The sequence below is a fragment of the Aethalodelphis obliquidens genome, unplaced genomic scaffold (assembly GCF_003676395.1).
Source record: "Aethalodelphis obliquidens isolate GAN/ISIS:26980383/991018 unplaced genomic scaffold, ASM367639v1 scaffold41, whole genome shotgun sequence".
NCBI classification, from domain to species: Eukaryota; Metazoa; Chordata; class Mammalia; order Artiodactyla; family Delphinidae; genus Aethalodelphis; species Aethalodelphis obliquidens.
Genome location: NW_020837985.1, coordinates 16,944,537 through 16,961,855, shown reverse-complemented (window position 1 = coordinate 16,961,855; position 17,319 = coordinate 16,944,537). Strand labels below are relative to the sequence as shown.

General features: G+C 59.9%; 1 protein-coding gene across 6 annotated transcripts; it reads left to right on the top strand.

Moving 5' to 3' along the window:
- Positions 1 to 3,956: 3,956 nt before the first annotated feature.
- PUF60 (poly(U) binding splicing factor 60) lies at positions 3,957 to 16,413 on the top strand. 6 transcript variants are annotated; one of them, XM_027132232.1, is made up of 12 exons: positions 3,957 to 4,187; positions 8,633 to 8,734; positions 10,961 to 11,056; positions 11,171 to 11,260; positions 12,132 to 12,182; positions 14,247 to 14,408; positions 14,481 to 14,573; positions 14,720 to 14,933; positions 15,012 to 15,202; positions 15,330 to 15,465; positions 15,661 to 15,896; positions 15,984 to 16,413. In XM_027132232.1, the coding sequence occupies exons 1-12, from the start codon at positions 4,164 to 4,166 to the stop codon at positions 16,281 to 16,283; spliced, it is 1,695 nt and encodes a 564-aa protein (XP_026988033.1). In that variant the 5' UTR covers positions 3,957 to 4,163; the 3' UTR covers positions 16,284 to 16,413. The 6 variants fall into 6 exon arrangements, with proteins under 6 accessions (XP_026988033.1, XP_026988038.1, XP_026988036.1 ...); XM_027132234.1 differs by having other exon boundaries at positions 4,056 to 4,187; positions 8,636 to 8,734; XM_027132237.1 differs by lacking the exon at positions 8,633 to 8,734.
- Positions 16,414 to 17,319: the final 906 nt, after the last annotated feature.

Below are 17,319 nucleotides of genomic sequence, written 5' to 3'. Positions count from 1 at the left end.
TTCAAAGTCAGCAACATCGGGTGGAGTCTGTCTCATGAAACTGTGTGTCTGGTTTTCTGCACCAGGAAGGTTTCGTGTGGCTAGGTTGAGTCCGCCCGGATAATCCAGGATGATCTCCTCATCTCAAGGTCCTTAATCTTAATCACATGTGCAAAATACCTTTCACCAAGTAAAGTAATATTCACAGGTTCTGGGGGTTGGGACACTGACATCTTTGCAAGGGGCAGGGGGCGGGTGTCATTATCCCACCTACCACATCACCCTAGCCAAAACCCTAAACCAAAACACCTTACCAAGATGTATCAAATGAAATAAATGCACCAATACGGTGAATCTCAAGTTATCTTAAACATTCCAATACTCTTTACAAAATTATTCAAGTTCTCACACCTTTCAATTTAAAATTACATTCGAAAATAACTTACACATCTAGTTGGAAACGCTGATGCTGTCTGATTCTGCGTCATCTTAAAACAGTTTGAGTGTCCAATGCATAACAGATTGTACCAGTGATTAAACTGAACTCAAAAGGATCAATACTATCATTGCTTCGTTCAATGCCTATGTTGATGTTTTCATTTTAACTTTTATCTTTTCGAAGTTATATACACATTATTTTAAAAGTGGAATTTTCTTAGGCCAATAATAAATAATAAATACTGTCTCTAACCCTGACCCTTTCCAAATTCAACTCTCTTAGCTGTTTCTTAAGGCATTTAAAATGCATGTTTCACAAAATCGCACACATGCTTTTACTGTGTTTTTATTGGTTTTTAACATCACATGTCACCTGCCGATGTCCTCTGGGGGGAAGGGGGTCACTGGCCTCAACCCCCTGACCCAGCGTCATCCCAGTGTGATGGGTAGTATTACCGCTTCATTCCCACAGGTCTCAGCACAGAACAAGGTGTCCTAGGATTACATTTGCTTTCTTGCACAACTTTTTGTTTCCCCTGGAGTTAATCATTGCCTTTTGGGGGGCTTAGTTTTCTACACGTCTCATTAATTGCTCCCTAGATTCTCCCGCAGAAGTGCGAACCTACTCTCAGTCTTCAGATTTGTTGCATAGCTGGCTGCTGCGTCATCTTTTCTTGGAGCCCCCAGCCTGCCCACTCCCTGCCCCAGGCTACTTGTTCTTGGGTTTGTGACCCAGCTGTCAGCATGGGCTGCGCCTTCACCAGCACCTCCCTCCTCTTGTCTCTGGAACCCATGCTTTCTTCTTCCTTCATTCACCCTCTGTTTGAGGAGGAACATCCTGAGCGAGGATGCGTGCAGGGTCACGGAGTCGTTCCTGTTTGCCCTCACTACTCTCTCATCTGCTTGTTCGTGCAGCTAGGGACAGTGTTGGGCTGGTGGAAGATTACTTCTTGCCAGGACTGTCATTTTCTTCCAGTCCCAAGAACTCCCATGCCTGTCTGAGTTCTGACCCTTTGTGATTTATTCTCTCTCTCTCTCTGGTTCTTCTCTTTACCCAAGTACTTTGGAAATTCTCAACGACGTGTCCTGATGTGGACCTGCTCTTTCTTTTAATTTTTAATTGAAGCATAGTTGATTTACAATGTTGTGTTAATTCCTGCTGTACAGCAATTTCCATTACGGTTTATCATAGTATATTGAATATAGTTCTCTGTGCTATACAGTAGGACCTTGTTGTTTTGTTTTTTAAATATTTATTCATTCATTTATTTGGTTGCACCCAGTGTTAGCTGCAGCTCGAGGGCTCCTTACTTGTGGCATGCGAACTCTTAGTTGCAGCATGCATGCGGGCTCTAGCTCCCTGACCAGGGATCGAACCTGGGCCCCCTGCATTGGGAGCGCAGAGCCTTACCCACTGTGCCACCAGGGAAGTCCCTGGACCTTGTTGTTTATGACCTCTTTCATCTATTGTCCAGAGATCCCAACCCTTCAGTTCTAGGAAGCTTTCTTTGCTTTTGTGGTGATTTCTCCCCCTCTCCTTTTCTGGAATGCTTACTTAGATGTTGGACTTGTTTTTTGACAGGTGCAGTATGTGCTGGTTAAGGGCATAGGCTCTGGAGCCATTCTGCTGCTTCCTGCTGTGTGACAGTGGTCTGTGACTCCACTCTCTCACCAGTAAAGATGGGGAATAATAATGGTCCACACTTCATGGGGTGGTTGTGAGATCGCACAAGTTAACTGTGAAAAGTAACGAGAACAGTGCCCAGCACACAAGCACTCTGAAAGCAGCAATGCCAGATTTTCACAGGGGAAGCTGCCAGCAGGGGGTGGTGCTTTTGCCCCCCACAATGGAGGTGGCAAGTCCCAGCCGATCCCCCCCTTTATCCACCCCCTCTGTTGTGGAGGCCTCTAAGGCGCCCGGCCAGCTCTAGCACTGGGGAGCGCCGACAAGTGTGACAATGGCTCCATTGTCTGCTTTCCAGCTATATGGTTTTGTTGTCATACATTCTGGAAAATTACAGCTTTATCTTTCAACCTTTCTGTTTAACTGTTCGTTTTCCTCTCATGCTTTCCATTTATAAGTGCTCTTTCTCGTTTGCTGAATGTTCTTTCTTTCCAGCCTCTTGTTCATGTTTTCAGACGCAACAGCCTCTCTAATATCTCTGAGGATACGGTTTTAGCTTTCCTTTTTTCCTCCTTCTTCTGCTTGCTTTATTGGCTGTGTTCCTTCTGAGTCCCTTTTCCTTTTGCTTTTTTGTTTTTTCCTCTCCCTCAGCTGTCTGGTGATCCTGGGTCGCCCAGTTGCATTTAATCTTAGTGGCTGGGGCCTATTGCCTGGTGAGCTTTGAGATCAAGGATCGAGCCAGGCCATTCTCCTGACCACCTCCCAACTGCCAGGCTTTTCTTCTGTGTTGGGAGCTACTGCAGAGATGAGCTCTTCTCTCTGAGGATTGTGGGTGCCACATGCTTGGGGCCGGACTCAGAGCCAGGGGTGGAGGTGGCAGAAAGGCGGGAATCTCACATATTCCCCCACTTTCAGAACAGGACCCTGCCCCCGATGGCCAACCCAACCGAGAGCGCCTCTGCTGGAGCTCACCTCCCAGCCACTGCCGGTAGGGGCTGAGCCCTGGAGTCTCTTCCTTTTCACAGTCGCACTTGCGTGAACGATCTCCTGGACCCCGACCTCCAAGATGCGAAAGCAGCTGCCGTTGTCCACCTTTCTTCAGCTCCACAACATTCCACCCCTTTGTCTTCATGGGTTGCTTCCTTTATAAAAATCCTTTTCCTATCATTTTAGAGGGAAGGGAGATGAGGCAAATATTGTTGGGTTTAACCAGGGGTGTCTGTATTTCATGTCAAACTCTCCCAGGATGGAGAAGAGACCTGCCTAGTTGGGGAAGACACCTTGCTGCCTCAGGCAGGCTGAAGTTGCTAAGCTGACAACTTCAGGGCCTAAGCCTCATGAGTGAGGGTCTTGGGACTGGGTGGGCATGCAGCAAACGTCCAGGGCAGTTCAACACCAGGGATGGACACCTGGAGCCTTTAAAAAACAGTTCAGAACTAAGGAGACTCTGAGTGCATACCCTTCCCACGGGATTGGTTCAGAAGCCTGTCTCTTGGGTTGCACTTCTACCGACTGTATGTCAGTGACTCTACGACGCCATCAGTGCGAAAGATGCACTGTTTTATGGATCAGTAGGAAAGAGAAAATGTGGCCATTAGGTGACAGCACACCATGCATTGGTAGGCGCATTCGGAGATATTATGATGCAAAGATGCATCTCGAAATCTGAGTCCGAAATACAGCGATTCTTTGTCACTGCTTTTAACCGCAGCCCTGGAGAGGACCGGGCCGTCTGTGACCTGCCTCGGGTTTTCCTGCAAAGCAGGCAGAAAACCGAGCAGAGGCCGGAGGGCGGCACGGGACGAAGCGAGGGGTGGGACTGGGACGCACGGAGGCCGGCGGAGGGCGGGGCTGGCGGCGAGCGGAGGCCGGGCGGCAGCGCGCGCGCCCCCGACACCCCCTGGCCCCGCCCCTTCTACCCGCCCCTCCCGGAGCGTTAACTGTTTCTCCCCTCACCGGAAGCGCGCTCCTTTTTCCTTCCACGTCGCCGGGGGTGGGGAAAAGGCCTTAATCGCGAGAATTCCGTCCTCTTGAGAGTTTCTCCGCCGGCACCCAGATCGCGCGAGACCGCGGGAGGAGCCGAAGCGTGCGGCGCGCGCGCGGCGGCCGCGACGGGCGCAAGATGGCGACGGCGACCATAGCTCTAGTAAGTGAGCACCCCGTGACCGCGGGCCGCCGCTCAGATGGCGGGAGCGGGTTGTCGGCCCGGCCAGGGCGCCGAGGGTCCCCTGGGGATGTGGCGATCGCTCCGGGGCCCCGCGCGAGCTCCCGCGTCCTTTGGTCGCGCGAGGCGGGGGCGGGGCGGGCGCGAGGCGGGGGCCGGCCTGCGGCCGCAGCTTCCGGCCCGCAGATTGCAGCTTCCGGGGGCCGGCGCGGGAGGGCCTGGCACGGTGGGGACCCGGGGCGCAGGTGGGGGCCGTGCCGCGCCCCGAGCCGGGTCCCTTCGCGGTGAGGCCGGTCGGGCCCCGGCGGCGGTCGTCCCCTTCTGTCGACGGGGTGCGCCTGTGTCCCCGACTTGAAGGCGGGGCTCCTGGGAACCGTGGCGTTTCTCCTCCCGCTAGTGTGAAAGGGGCCATTGGGCGTGCGGGGGTCTGTAGGAAGCGATCGGGCCTGGTGAGGAGGGAGGCCTTGGCTTCTTGCGTACACAGCTGTGAATTTGCTCTTCGCTGATGCTCAGCGGGGAAGAGGTTTCCAGCCAACAGGGACTCCGTCCTGCTAGCCCCACTCAGGAAGGGAAGACGTGGTCTCTCATTGCATGTTTCCTGAGCGATCACATTGTCCCAAGCGCTGTGCGAGGACTTGAGGGAACAGTGGGGAACCAGAGGCAGTCTTGCCCTTTTCCGGGGTCTGGTGGGCACTGGAGACCAGTTCCCACCCAGGGTGCGTGAAGTGCTAGGGGGGTGCGGGCACATAGAGGAAGGAACCCCTCCTGCCCTGCTTAGTGGTCTCATCCTTCAGCCACATGGAGCAGTTAGCATAGATGGACAACCCCTCCTCACACAGCACTTCCGTGGTGAAATCTCCTTTCACTCTTCTTCCTCTCAGGCTTGTGCGACTGACTCCCCTCTGGGACCCTTCACACGGTACATCCCTTTCTTTACCTGCCACTCTCCCCCGACCTGTACTCAGACTGATGTGGTGAGGTGTGTCTAAGAAGGCAGCATTTGCAGGTAGATGGAGGCTGGACTGATAGGGGAGATATCTCAGGGTCAGGGGGTGTACTTAGACTGCCTTGGCCATGCTCTCAGCTGGGGGCTGATGCCCAGAGAGGGGGCCGAACCTGTTGCACTGGGGAAGAAACTGACCCCCAGTGAGAGAGAGGCCCCAGGCTATGAGGGGGGCCCAGTGTGTGACTGTCAGGCCTAGCTAACTTCACTGTCTTCTTTCTGCCATGAGCCGCTTCCTGTTGAAGCCACGAGAGCAACTACCTTTGTGAGAGAGACGTTAGAAAAGAGGTGAAGGTGGAGGCTTGGAGGCCACCAAAACTGGGAAGGTGTAGGAGCAGGAGAGGCCAGTGAGAGTCACGTCCCCAGGCGTCCACAGACCTGCGTCAACACCATGCCTCAGCCTTGCTCAGGGGGACTGAGCTCTGCTGTGGCACAGGGCCAGACACACGTGGTGTCATAGTAGAGGTGGATAGGGGCACTGAGTCTAAACCCTGTAAGCTGGGGTTTTCAATAAGGGTCTTCACTGACCGTCTGACTCCTTTCAAGAGGTTAATACGTGTATGCTAATAGGTGTATGTAAACTGTAGAGGCCCAGGCTTCCCTCATCAGCTTGTGGAAGTGAAGTCCAGCTTGTGGTCCAACACATTCCTTTTCCTACCTTTTGAATGGATAGGTTTCTAGAAGGGTTACCTGTTTCCCTGCAGTCCTTTTGGGGCATATTGAGAGCTTGGTCTCTGTCTTCCGGTCCATGCATGCTGAGCAGTGCTGGTTTGCTGTCCAAAGCTGTGGCTTCAGCTCTTGTGGGAGGTGGAGTGGAATGGCACGTGATCTCTTGAGGAAGGACCCAGGAAGATACAGAAGCGCCTCTTCTGACGTGGGTGTGCCTTCCACCTGGCGGCTGCAGAAACGGGCCATAGCCCCTTCCTCTGACACTTGGACTCACTCCCACTTGGGACCATCATCCTTGGGTTCCATCTGGCAGGAGCACTGGGACCCTCCCCCCTCCCCAGGGGCACAGTTGCTTTTTTGCTCTTTCTGTGGGTCCCAGCCTGCATGTCAGTTCCCAGAGAGGCCTTCCCTGCGTGCTGGGGCCCAGCGTGCCCCGTAGTCCCGCTCTTCCCACCCTGTGCTTGATGTTCTTCTTAGCACTTGTTAACTACAGAAATGATCTCACGTAGGTGCTGGTTGCCATGCCTCTTGTCTTGTTTTGCTGCATCTGCAGTGCCCTGCACAGAGCCTGGCCATGCAGTGGACAGCATGGCACCGTGTCAAGGGGACTGAACGGAAGGAAGGCAGTGTCCTGCAGTGGCCCTGCTGTGGCCACTTGACTCTGGGTGCTGTGATAGTACTAATAACCCTTGAAACCTATGGATTGCTTGCCACGTGCACATGGATTGCCTTAAGCACTTTGTGTGGAGCCACTCACTGAATCTTCCTGCCGGCCCCAGGAGACAGGCCTGATGGGCCTGAAGCCTGGAGATGTTAAGTAATTACGTAACTTTCCTTTTCTTCTAGTAGAAATAATCCTTTTGCCCTGGGCTGTTGATCATTGACAGTGCTGGGGTTTGGGGCCCAGAATCATGGGGCAGCACTGCACCCCACCCCACCATACACCCACACACACACACACACACACACACACGTGCCAGAGGGGGATTCGCACCCCTCAAGGCACTGCTGCCTGGTGGGGGGCGGGGTGGGGGGCTTTGTGACTGCAGGGCATGCTTCATTCATTGCCAGAGGATGACAGCATAGGGCTAGCTGTAATGATAAATGACAGTTTCCTTTAAGCTCTCTTAGCATCTGCTTAGAACAGAACCCTAGGCTCAGTGGGACTGGAAACTTTGTTTCTGCCATGAATAGGTAGGAGGTAGGATGTCCTTCCTAGAGTTTTGGTGAACTGAATTTTCCTGGGAAGTCTCTTCTGAGCTGGGTTCTGATCTCAGCACTGTCCTGGTTCCTTTGTTGGCTGTTACAGTAATTTGGGGGAGTGGTTTATAAGTGTGCCCTCAAGCTGACTCTGTTCACAGGGGTCTAAAGGTTGGATCGGATCCCCAGACCTGAAGTGATCTCTTGCTGCGGGTCTTAAGAGGCAGCCTCTGCTCTGGGTGTGTTCTGGGGGCTGCCAGGGAACTTGGGGCAAAGCCAGACTCTAACCCTGTCCCCAGATGCCATGTGCCCACTGGGTGGGACCTGTGTCAGCAGGTCCCCCCTTTCCTTTGTCTGTCTCTGGGGCACAGTTTCTAAGCAGCAGTGGTGCCGAGTTCAGAGGGGTTCCAGGGAGGCAGCAAGGCTGGGTCGGCCACAGCTTCTGTGCCCGCTGGCCACGTCTCCAGTGCAGTCAGGTTTGTGCTGCTGTCTCTCCTTTGAGGCTGGAACTCCTGAGACATGCTCTGGCCACGTTGGCCCAGCCGTTGGCTTTGTTTGTGCACGGACGCTTGAGGGTGGGCATGGCTGTTGCCTGTGTTCAAGATACCTGTGGGTCTCGTCCTTGATCTGGGAGCGGGTTCCTGCTGTGTGGCATCTGAGAAGGTGGGGAAGTCTCAGGGCGCCTCCACTAAGACCCTCTCCCCTGTGGCGTTGCCCACCTCCTGCCCTTGGCCTGCCACCCTTCTAAGCCGGGTCGGCAGCTTCTCCTTCCATTGGGCTGGCTCTGCATGGCAGTGCTTCTCGGCCCCTCTAGGCATGGCCAAGCTCTCATCTGCCCCGAGTTAGACAGCCCTGGACAGTTTGCTGGGGGAGGGAGGCTTATACATGCAGACACCCTGCCCGGCCCTGCCACTCAGAGGGCAGCCCTCCTCGGAGCTGTCTTCAGGAGGGGCCTGGGACCTGCCCCAGGGGCTTTTTGGCCAGAGACTGTTGAAGGCATTGGGGCTGACGCTGAGCTGTGGGCTGGCCCAGGCATGTGGACAGGGTGCTGAAGAGGTGCCTCTGTCTGCCTCAGGAGGGAGACGGCCATCTGCGCTCCTTATCATCTTGTCCTGCCTGGCCTGGCCCAGCCTACCAGTAGGAAAGGAAGTGATCTTTAGGACCTCAGCTGTGTGGCAAGAGGGCAGCTCTCGACCCACTCCTGCCTTCTGTTGGGCTGGGGCAGAAGCATAGCTCAGCTCTCTACCCTGTCTCTTTCTGGGGACTCGTTGCCAGCTCGGGGCTGCCACAGATTTGCTCTGGTTTCTGCCAGGCCAGCCCCTTGTGCTGGGCTCTGGGCAGCTGCAGGTGTGCTGGAGGAGTGGGCAGGGTGAGGTGCAGGGAGGCAGTGTCAGGAGTGTCCAGGGGCCATGTCACAGCTGGCTCCTTCCTGGGCCCCTGCCGGCCTCCCTTCCTGGTCCGTGCGGAGCTCAGCTCTTAACCAGGAAAGACGAGAGAGGGCCTGGGTGGCTGGGTCTTGTGGACGTCCGTCACATCATCTCCTTCCTGCCTGCAGCAGGTCAATGGCCAGCAAGGAGGGGGGTCCGAGCCGGCGGCGGTGGCGGCGGCGGCGGCGGCGGCAGTGGTGGCAGCGGGAGACAAATGGAAACCTTCACAGGTACTGACCTTAAGCATCCTCGCCCTCAGGCCCGCCTGCCCGCCCGCCCGCCCGCCCGCCTGCCTGCCTGCCTGCCTTCGTGTCCCTGGGCCCAGAGAGACCTGGCAGGGGGTGGGGCGGGAGGAGCCCGAGGGACTCTTCTCTGTCCTGCCCTCTCGCTCGCCACCCAGCCTCCAGCCTGGCTGTAGCCTCCTCCTCCCTGCCTCTACTTGGCGTCCTCCCTGCTTCTGTGGTGGGTTGAAGCCTCATGTGTCTTCAGACACCAGGCAGATGGTGGCTGTGGTCAGGTGGGGTGTGAACCTCAGCCGGTGGGAGCCCTTCACGTCGGTGTCATACAGAAGGGCAAACGTGTTGTTCCCGAACGTGCAGGGTATTGCTAAGAGCCAGAGATACAGTTTCACTTCAGATCTCTGACTTAAGTAAAACGTGAAAGCAGAACCGTGTGTAAGTCAAAGTCCAAGTCTGGCGGCCTCGGGGCAGGGCTTCAGGGTAGGCGTGGGAGATCTTGGCCAGTTCTGGTCGCAGAGCTGGTGGGAGTGTGGGAGGGGGAGCCGGGTAAGAAGGTTCTTCACGCTTCTCCACGGCAGCGCCTGCGTCCAGAGTGTTGGGGGGCTGTTCGGCTGGGCCCCCAGCACGCTGGGGGGAGGGCCATGGCACGCAGCCTGGACCCTAGGAAGTTACGGGGGCTGAAGCTGGTGGGCCCCTCTAGCCAGCCCTCCCCGACCCTGGCTGGCTGTCTAGCCAGCCATTGGCTGGTAGAAGGGCTTTTTGTTTATCAAGACAAAGAGGAGATTGAAAAGTTTCTAAGGGGCTGAAAGGGGGTAGCATTGGTTACCATGGTGACAGCCTGCTCTGGAGTCATAGCCCCAGGCTCTCGGGCCTCTCTCGCACTAAGGAGAACTGGGCTTGGAGCCAGCGGGAAGGACAGCCTCGCAGGGGCCAGACTGGGTCGCCAGGGGAGGGGCTTCCAGGGCTTCCTGCCCTTTGACCCTGTGCTGGAAACCCCACACTCCAGCTGGTCAGGATGGTGGTTCTTGGGGTTTGGGTCATCCAGCCCCTTCCTGCCCCCTTTGTACCTCTGTCCTTGCTCGTCACTCCTGTGCTGGCGACCTGCCTCTCTTCTCTGCTGTCCCTCCCGAGGCTTCATGCTGGGTGCTGCAGATACCCGCTCTGGAGCGCTTGCTGGCCACCCAGTAACTGGTGGATAGGCAGGTGTGTTCTAACTCCCGACACACGTGCTCTTCTGGGTCTGGTGGCCGTGCTTCTCTTCCAGCTTACACAACTGTTTTCTTCCCCCTGCAAACAGCTTAGAAATGAGTTTTGGTAGAGGGCATGTAAACAGTCCTAGTAGCATCCACTGTGGTCTGCAGCAGGCTGGGACACCGCCACCGCCACCAAAGCGTCTCCTCCTCCCTGTGCTCGCCTAGGGTGCTGGTGGGTGTCCACTTCTGTCCCCCTGTGGCTGGCCTGCTTCTGGCCTCTCTTGCCAGGGTGCCTATGCACAGCCCAGGGAGGAGTTTGGTGGAGGTGGGTTGGAGCCCTCCTTGGGGCTGCCGTGGCCTGGGAGAACAACTCCGGACTCTCCGGGCGGTGTGCACAGTGTGCAGGGATGGGTTACCGCCTGGAGCTGTGCTGGGAGGGAGCCCTTGCCCATACTTGCTCTTTGAGTGGCCCCTGGATCTCGTCCCGAGCAGGGAAGCCGAGTCTGTGGCCGTGGCTGGGGCCATGAGGAAGTGTGGGTGCCAGGCGGTCCGGGAGTGAGGAGTCCCAGGACCTCCAGCGAGCCCTGGCCCCCTCCCCTTGTCTTAGAGGACAGCTGAGGCTGGCTCTCTTGTGCAGCATGGGATGGGGGTTCTGGGGTCAGGCATGCCACGAGGGCTGGGCCCTCTCACTACTTGTACCTGTCTGGGTGACTCCTGCAAGCCTGGGTCCTGCAGCTGCTCTGGGTTGGCCAAGGGCCCCCAAGGTGTCTGTCTGCCTCGGTGTGTGTCCTCCCGGTGGATCCTGGAGGAGACCGGCCTGGGACAGGCATAGGGGTGTCAGGTGGGCAGACCCACGTCCAGGCTAGGTGGGAGACAGTCTGTGTGAGGACGTGTCTGCCCCTGGGAGCGGGCTGAGCTGCAGGCCACGTGCGGTTGTCGGGGAAGGAGGTGGGGTGGGCTCCTGGGGCCGTGTGAGGGAGGTCTTGAACTTGTCCTTAATGCCTTCCCTGCTCCCCATCACCAGGGGACAGACTCCATCAAGATGGAGAACGGGCAGAGCACAGCCGCAAAGCTGGGACTGCCTCCCCTGACGCCTGAGCAGCAAGAGGCCCTCCAGAAGGTGAGAGCGTGTGTCCTGCCCGGGGCGCTGCGGCAGGGGGAAGCCGCTGGCGGGGGAAGGCCCATCTCCCCGCAGGCCAGACCCCCCAGTGCTCCTCAACACCTTCTCTCGCAGGCCAAGAAGTACGCCATGGAGCAGAGCATCAAGAGCGTGCTGGTGAAGCAGACCATCGCCCACCAGCAGCAGCAGCTCACCAACCTGCAGGTGAGCTGCCCTCCCCGCCCCTCCACCGCCTCCTCTGCCTTCTCTTCCTCCTCTTGTGCCTGCGGCTGTCCCCGCAAGGTGTCGTGCTGCTCGGTTTCTCAAGGACTCCTTGGGACGCCCGGGTTCCTCCCTGGGGCACGAGTGGCCCAGCCTGACCCACGCCCCCCCCAACCCTCCTCTGCGCCCCACCGCCCCTCCCGAATCGGCTCCTCTTCTTGGACTTCAGACTGTGGCCCTGAGCCCGTGTGCCCCCAGGCGGCATGGCTGGTGTTGCAGCCCCTAGGAATGTTCCTCCCCACCCCCATGGCCTCGGATAAGAGCAGTCGGGCCCCCCTGCAGGGAGTTCAGTCCTCGGCTTGGGGCCCAGGACTGAGAGGACAGGCTGGGGACGCCTCCACGGGGCCCTGCTCTAGGCCTGTGGCCAAAGGCTGCCTCGGCTCTGGGGAAGAGGACAGGGTGAGGCTGACAGGTGCCTGGGCCTCGAGCCCCCCCCCCCCCCGCCCCCTGCCCCCCTCCCCCTCAGATGTTCACGCTGCCAGGAGATGCCCTGGCTCTTCACTGTGCTCCATCCGTTCCTCCCCTCCCCCTTCCCTCCCCCTCCCTCCTCCTCCTCCCCCTCCTCCTTCTCCTCCTTCTCCTCCTTCCCCCTTCCTTCTGCCCCGCCAGCCAGGCTGCGGGGCGGGGCACCTGGGGCTCTGAGGCCCCCCTGGGCAGGTGCCGGCAGCTGGCCTCTTGGCCGGCAGTGTGGGAAGGCAGGCGGGCCTCCTGGCAGGGCGGGGACTCCGGGCCTTGCCGCTGTCTGCGTGAGGTGTGACGAGAGCGGAGACTGCTCGGCTCCAACAGACTGAACTCTGTCTTTACTGTCTTTCAGATGGCAGCAGTGACAATGGGCTTTGGAGATCCTCTCTCACCTTTGCAATCGGTCAATAGACATGCTCACTTCTTCCGGGGCTCATGTCCTTAGTCAGGGCTAGAGGGGGGCAGTGCGGCCCGCGTGCTGGGGACCTTGCTCCCCGTAGCCGGCCCTGCCCGCCAGCTCGGGACAAGCGCAACAGAGCGCCAGGCGTGGCGGGGCCAGTGGTGTGGGGGGCACCCACCCCGGGACCGCCCCTGGGGAGGCCTACATCTGCTCTGAGGGCCCGCCTTAAAACTAACCGGCCAGGTAACTGCGGAGGGCAGCCGGCCAGGAGGGTAGCTGCCCACGCCAGGCCCGCCTGCACCCATGCCGCCTGCACACACGGGGTGCACCGCCGGGCCTCCAGCTCCGCCGGTCTCCAGGCTGCTCGGGCTCCTGGCTTGGGGTCAGGCCCCCGAGGAGAGAAGGGTCTTAACTCATGGCCCCATCAAACCCTGGAGGGAGGACGGATGGATGGGGTGGGGGGCTGGGGGGACCCAAGCAAATGAGAGAGGGAAGCACGAGGACTGGGCCTCGGGCCTGGCTGTCAGCAAGGGGCGGAGGCCACGCGGCCAGGGGACAGGCAGAGGCGGCGGCCAGAGGGGACAGGGGACAGGCAGAGGCGGCGGCCACAGCCCTGGCTGCTATCAGCAGGAGTCTGGGAAGGAGAAGCCCCTCCATCCCCCAGAGGCAGGCTGAGGAGGAGGCCAGGCCCCTCTGGGGAGTCCGAGGGGGAAACGTGGCCTTCTCTGGGGGTTGTCCCTGGGTGTGCCGCTCTCAGGGGAGACGTAGTCCTGACCTCGAGGACCAGACGGTCCCTGTGTCCTCTCTAGGAAGCGTCTGTCTGTGGGGGCAGGTCAGGGAGAGGGCCTTTGGCACACCTGCTGCTGGGGAGCCCCCACTGAAGAGGAGACGAGCTCCTATCTTGGAAAACTTTGACCTGAGGGGCAGCTGGTTTTATGTCTGGGGCGCCTGGTGCGAGAGGGGACATAATTGTACTTTTGGGGGGGGTCCTTGGTCTCAGCAGGGAGCCTGAGGCCTGTTTGTTGAGAGTATAGTTTTGAGGAGGGGAGTCCCATTTGTGGGGGGGAATTCTGGTCTGGGGGAGATGTGGACCTTATTTGTAGGCCCCTTTTTGAGGGACGGGGGGCCCGGCCTGTTCTAGGCCAATTGATGTATCTAAAAGAAGCTGGCCTCTGGTTATGGGGAACCTCGTGAGGGTGTGGGGCTCCCCTGTTGAGGGGCTAGAGCCAGGGCCCCGTCTCCTTTGCCTGCCCTGGGCCTGTGGTCTCCTCCCTGGGCCCAGCTCCTCCCAGTGGCCCATGGCGTGTGGCTCTAGGACCCTCCCTACCAGGCATGTCATATGTGAGGTGGCAGGGTGGGAACTGTCTCCTTGAGGGAATGGGGAGGTCCCTTGGCACAACTGCCATGCTCGCCCCAGCGTAGAGGCGGTGTGTCTGCCCAAGCAGAGCCCAGGGGCTTCTCCTTTTGGCGGCTCTGCCACCTCTTGATGTTCCCGGGGAGTAGCAGCCCTTTTTTGTGAGGGTTCAGGCTCTGGGGCCCTGCGCGAGCGGCTGCTGTTCGTCTTCTCTCCAGGGAGCCCCTGTCTGGGCTCCTCCCCTCCTCCCCGGGGTCTCTTCTGGGCGGTAGCTGCCCTGTCTTCTGTCCCCTCTCTCGCCTCCACACCAGTGGGTCCCTGCAGCCTGGCGGCTCCCCCTTCCCTCTCTGTCGGAGTGCACGGCCAGGACCCTGGGAGGACCTCTCAGCCCACCTGGGTGCCCGGCCCCAAACTGGAGGGCTTGCGGCCCTGCCTTGCGACCACCTGTCAGCTTCGCTGTCAGTCTGCCCGGGACCTGGGTGGGCCGGGGTGCGTTCGTTTCCTGCCTCCAGGCCTGCCTTTCCTTCCTGGGGGTGGGGTCCTGCCGACCCCCACCACCCTGACTGCAGGGGCTGAGCCTGTACCACGCTGCCGTGTGGGGAGCCCTCCCCAAGCGGAGCTGGGTGGGTGGGCCAGGAGGGGAATGGGCTGCCCAGCCTCCCACCACCCCCTCACAAGCCAGTGGCTCTCTCTCCCCTTGTGTCCTGCTCCAGATGGCAGCTCAGCGACAGCGGGCACTAGCCATCATGTGCCGAGTCTACGTGGGCTCCATCTACTACGAGCTGGGGGAGGACACCATTCGCCAGGCCTTTGCCCCCTTTGGACCCATCAAGAGCATTGACATGTCCTGGGACTCTGTCACCATGAAGCACAAGGTGAGGTTCCATCTTCCCTGCCTCGCCCCACCCCCGGGCTCTCCAGGCCTAACAGCGTGTTCCTGCGTCCAGGGCTTTGCATTTGTGGAGTACGAGGTCCCAGAGGCCGCCCAGCTGGCCTTGGAGCAGATGAACTCCGTGATGCTGGGAGGCAGGAACATCAAGGTGAGGCCGGGGGTGGACCTCGGGGTCAGCACGTGGCACGAGTGTGCGGTGTTCAGTCCCCCCGAGATGCAGAGCAGCCCCTCCAGGAGCCTGCAGCGACCCGGCCTAGGCTGACTGGGCACTCTTCATCCCTGCCTCTCCCCCAGGTGGGCAGACCCAGCAACATAGGGCAGGCCCAGCCCATCATAGACCAGCTGGCCGAGGAGGCGCGAGCCTTCAACCGCATCTACGTGGCTTCTGTGCACCAGGACCTCTCGGACGACGACATCAAGAGTGTGTTTGAGGCCTTCGGCAAGATCAAATCTTGCACACTGGCTCGGGACCCCACGACTGGCAAGCACAAGGGCTATGGCTTCATCGGTGAGCTTGGGGAGGCGGGGTGGCGGTGAAGCCCACCCGACACCGTGGCCGGCGCTCACTGCCACTCCTGCTCTGCAGAATATGAGAAGGCCCAGTCGTCCCAGGATGCCGTGTCTTCCATGAACCTTTTTGACCTGGGTGGCCAGTACTTGCGGGTGGGCAAGGCTGTCACCCCCCCTATGCCCCTGCTTACACCTGCCACACCTGGAGGCCTCCCGCCTGCTGCTGCTGTGGCCGCAGCTGCAGCCACAGCCAAGATTACGGCTCAGGTAAGGGCAGGTGGGATTGTGTGGGCTTGGTGGTGGGCACCAGGCCCCCGATCCTGTGCGGACTGGCTCTTTGGTCTTGAGTGGAGGCGGCCAGACCGGGGACTAAGCACAGTGGCCTTGGTTGCAGGAAGCAGTGGCTGGAGCAGCGGTACTGGGTACTCTAGCCACACCTGGACTGGTGTCCCCTGCCCTGACTCTGGCCCAGCCCCTGGGGGCTCTACCCCAGGCTGTCATGGCTGCCCAGGCCCCGGGAGTTATCACAGGTGAGCCTGGGTGGGTCGAGGTTTTCCTCCTTCCCCTGCCCCCTCCTCTGGGCTTGATGCCTTCAGCTGCCCTTAATGAGCTTCCTTAGTCCCCTGTGCCCTGGGCAGTTCAGCCATGCTCAGCGGTGCTGTGCTCCTTCCTGGGAATGGTGGAGGCGGGGGGAGTGACTGCTGGACCTGGTGGGTTTGCTGCAGGTGTGACCCCGGCCCGGCCTCCCATTCCGGTCACCATCCCCTCTGTGGGAGTGGTGAACCCCATCCTGGCCAGCCCTCCGACACTCGGTCTCCTGGAGCCCAAGAAAGAGAAGGAGGAGGAGGAGCTGTTCCCTGAGTCCGAGAGGCCAGAGATGCTGAGTGAGCAGGAGCACATGAGCATCTCTGGCAGCAGCGCCCGCCACATGGTGATGCAGAAGCTCCTCCGCAAGCAGGAGGTGGGCAGCCGGGGCCGGTGGGGCGGGGCGGGGTGGGGCGGGGTGGTGCAGCCAGCCACAGCTCTCAGCTGCCCCCCCCCCCCACAGTCCACAGTGATGGTTCTGCGCAACATGGTGGACCCCAAGGACATCGATGACGACCTGGAGGGGGAGGTGACCGAGGAGTGTGGCAAGTTTGGTGCTGTCAACCGTGTCATCATCTACCAGGAGAAGCAGGGCGAGGAGGAGGATGCAGAGATCATTGTCAAGATTTTTGTGGAGTTTTCCATAGCCTCTGAGACTCACAAGGCCATCCAGGCCCTCAACGGGCGCTGGTTTGCTGGCCGCAAGGTGGTGGCTGAAGTGTATGACCAGGAGCGTTTTGATAACAGTGACCTCTCCGCGTGACCTTAGACCCATTCCCTGGACTTGCACTTTCTCCTTGTTTCCTCCGGGTTTTATAGAGAGATTCGGTGGTATCTTGGGCCCAGCCGCCCAGCCTGTGGATAAAGGTGCAGATGCTGCTGGCCCTGAACGTTCCTGTCTGACAGTGGTCTTGTGCTTATTGGGTCCCGTTGGGACGCGGGCGCGGCTCAGGGCAAGCACCCGGGCCGTGCGGAGGCACTGGGCCTTGGCGGCCGAGACCTCAGTGCCGGGAGGAGGGCATTCGCCGGGGTCAGCAGGGGCTGCTTGGTTACTTGGTACCCGCATGGGGCCGCGGAGGAACCTGGGGGTGGCTTTCCTGCTCTGTGGGGCTCCACTGTCACCTGCGCAGGAAGTGCTGCGAGAAGGCTGGCCCAGAGCCCCTGAAGTCCCGGGACACGTTTAGTCTGTCAGGCAAATGAGCGCCGCCTTGGCCCGGCGCCCTACCCTCCGGGAGCCCACGTCCCTGTAAGAGGGGCGGCGGGCAGGATCGTGGGGTCTTGAGGCCAAGCCCGGGGAGGGGGCCCAGCGGGCGGGAGGGGCGGCAGGAAGCCTCGGTCCCGGGAACGGTTGGGGCGCTGGCGTGCGGGAGCTCAGGCTTTGAACGGACTTCAGTTCCCACCATGCCTTGCGCCAGGGGGAGGGAACCGAGCTTCCCGACAGGCCGTGCTCGGTGCCGCTACGGGTCTTCGGACGCACCGGCGCCGCGAGGCCTTGTGGGGGTTGCAGTTCGGGGCGACGAGGGGCGGCGAGGGCGGGCCTCGGCTTCCCGGCGGGCTGCGCGGCTGCCGGCGGTTGTCGGCGGGGCAGTCCGGCGGGTAGTGGCGGCGGTTCCGGCTGCGGCACAGCGGCGGGCGAGCGGACGGGCCGGGTCAAGTGGGCCTGGCGGGATGCGGGGCCGCCGCCGCCCTCTGAGAGTCTGAGCGTCGGCCGGGCCGCGCCCCCCGCCCAGGCCGCCGTGGTCCGAGCGTCCCGAGCGCGGGCCGGGCCCAGCGCCGCCGCCGCCGCCCTGCTGCCGCCG

What these genes read in the sequence shown, in the direction of transcription:
- PUF60 (XM_027132232.1), top strand. Translation starts at nt 4,164, where the DNA reads ATGGCGACGGCGACCATAGCTCTA. An exon ending in CGACGGCGACCATAGCTCTA is followed by an intron (nt 4,188 to 8,632) that starts GTAAGTGAGCAC and finishes TCCTGCCTGCAG; the next exon opens with CAGGTCAATGGCCAGCAAGG. An exon ending in GGCCCCGGGAGTTATCACAG is followed by an intron (nt 15,466 to 15,660) that starts GTGAGCCTGGGT and finishes GGTTTGCTGCAG; the next exon opens with GTGTGACCCCGGCCCGGCCT.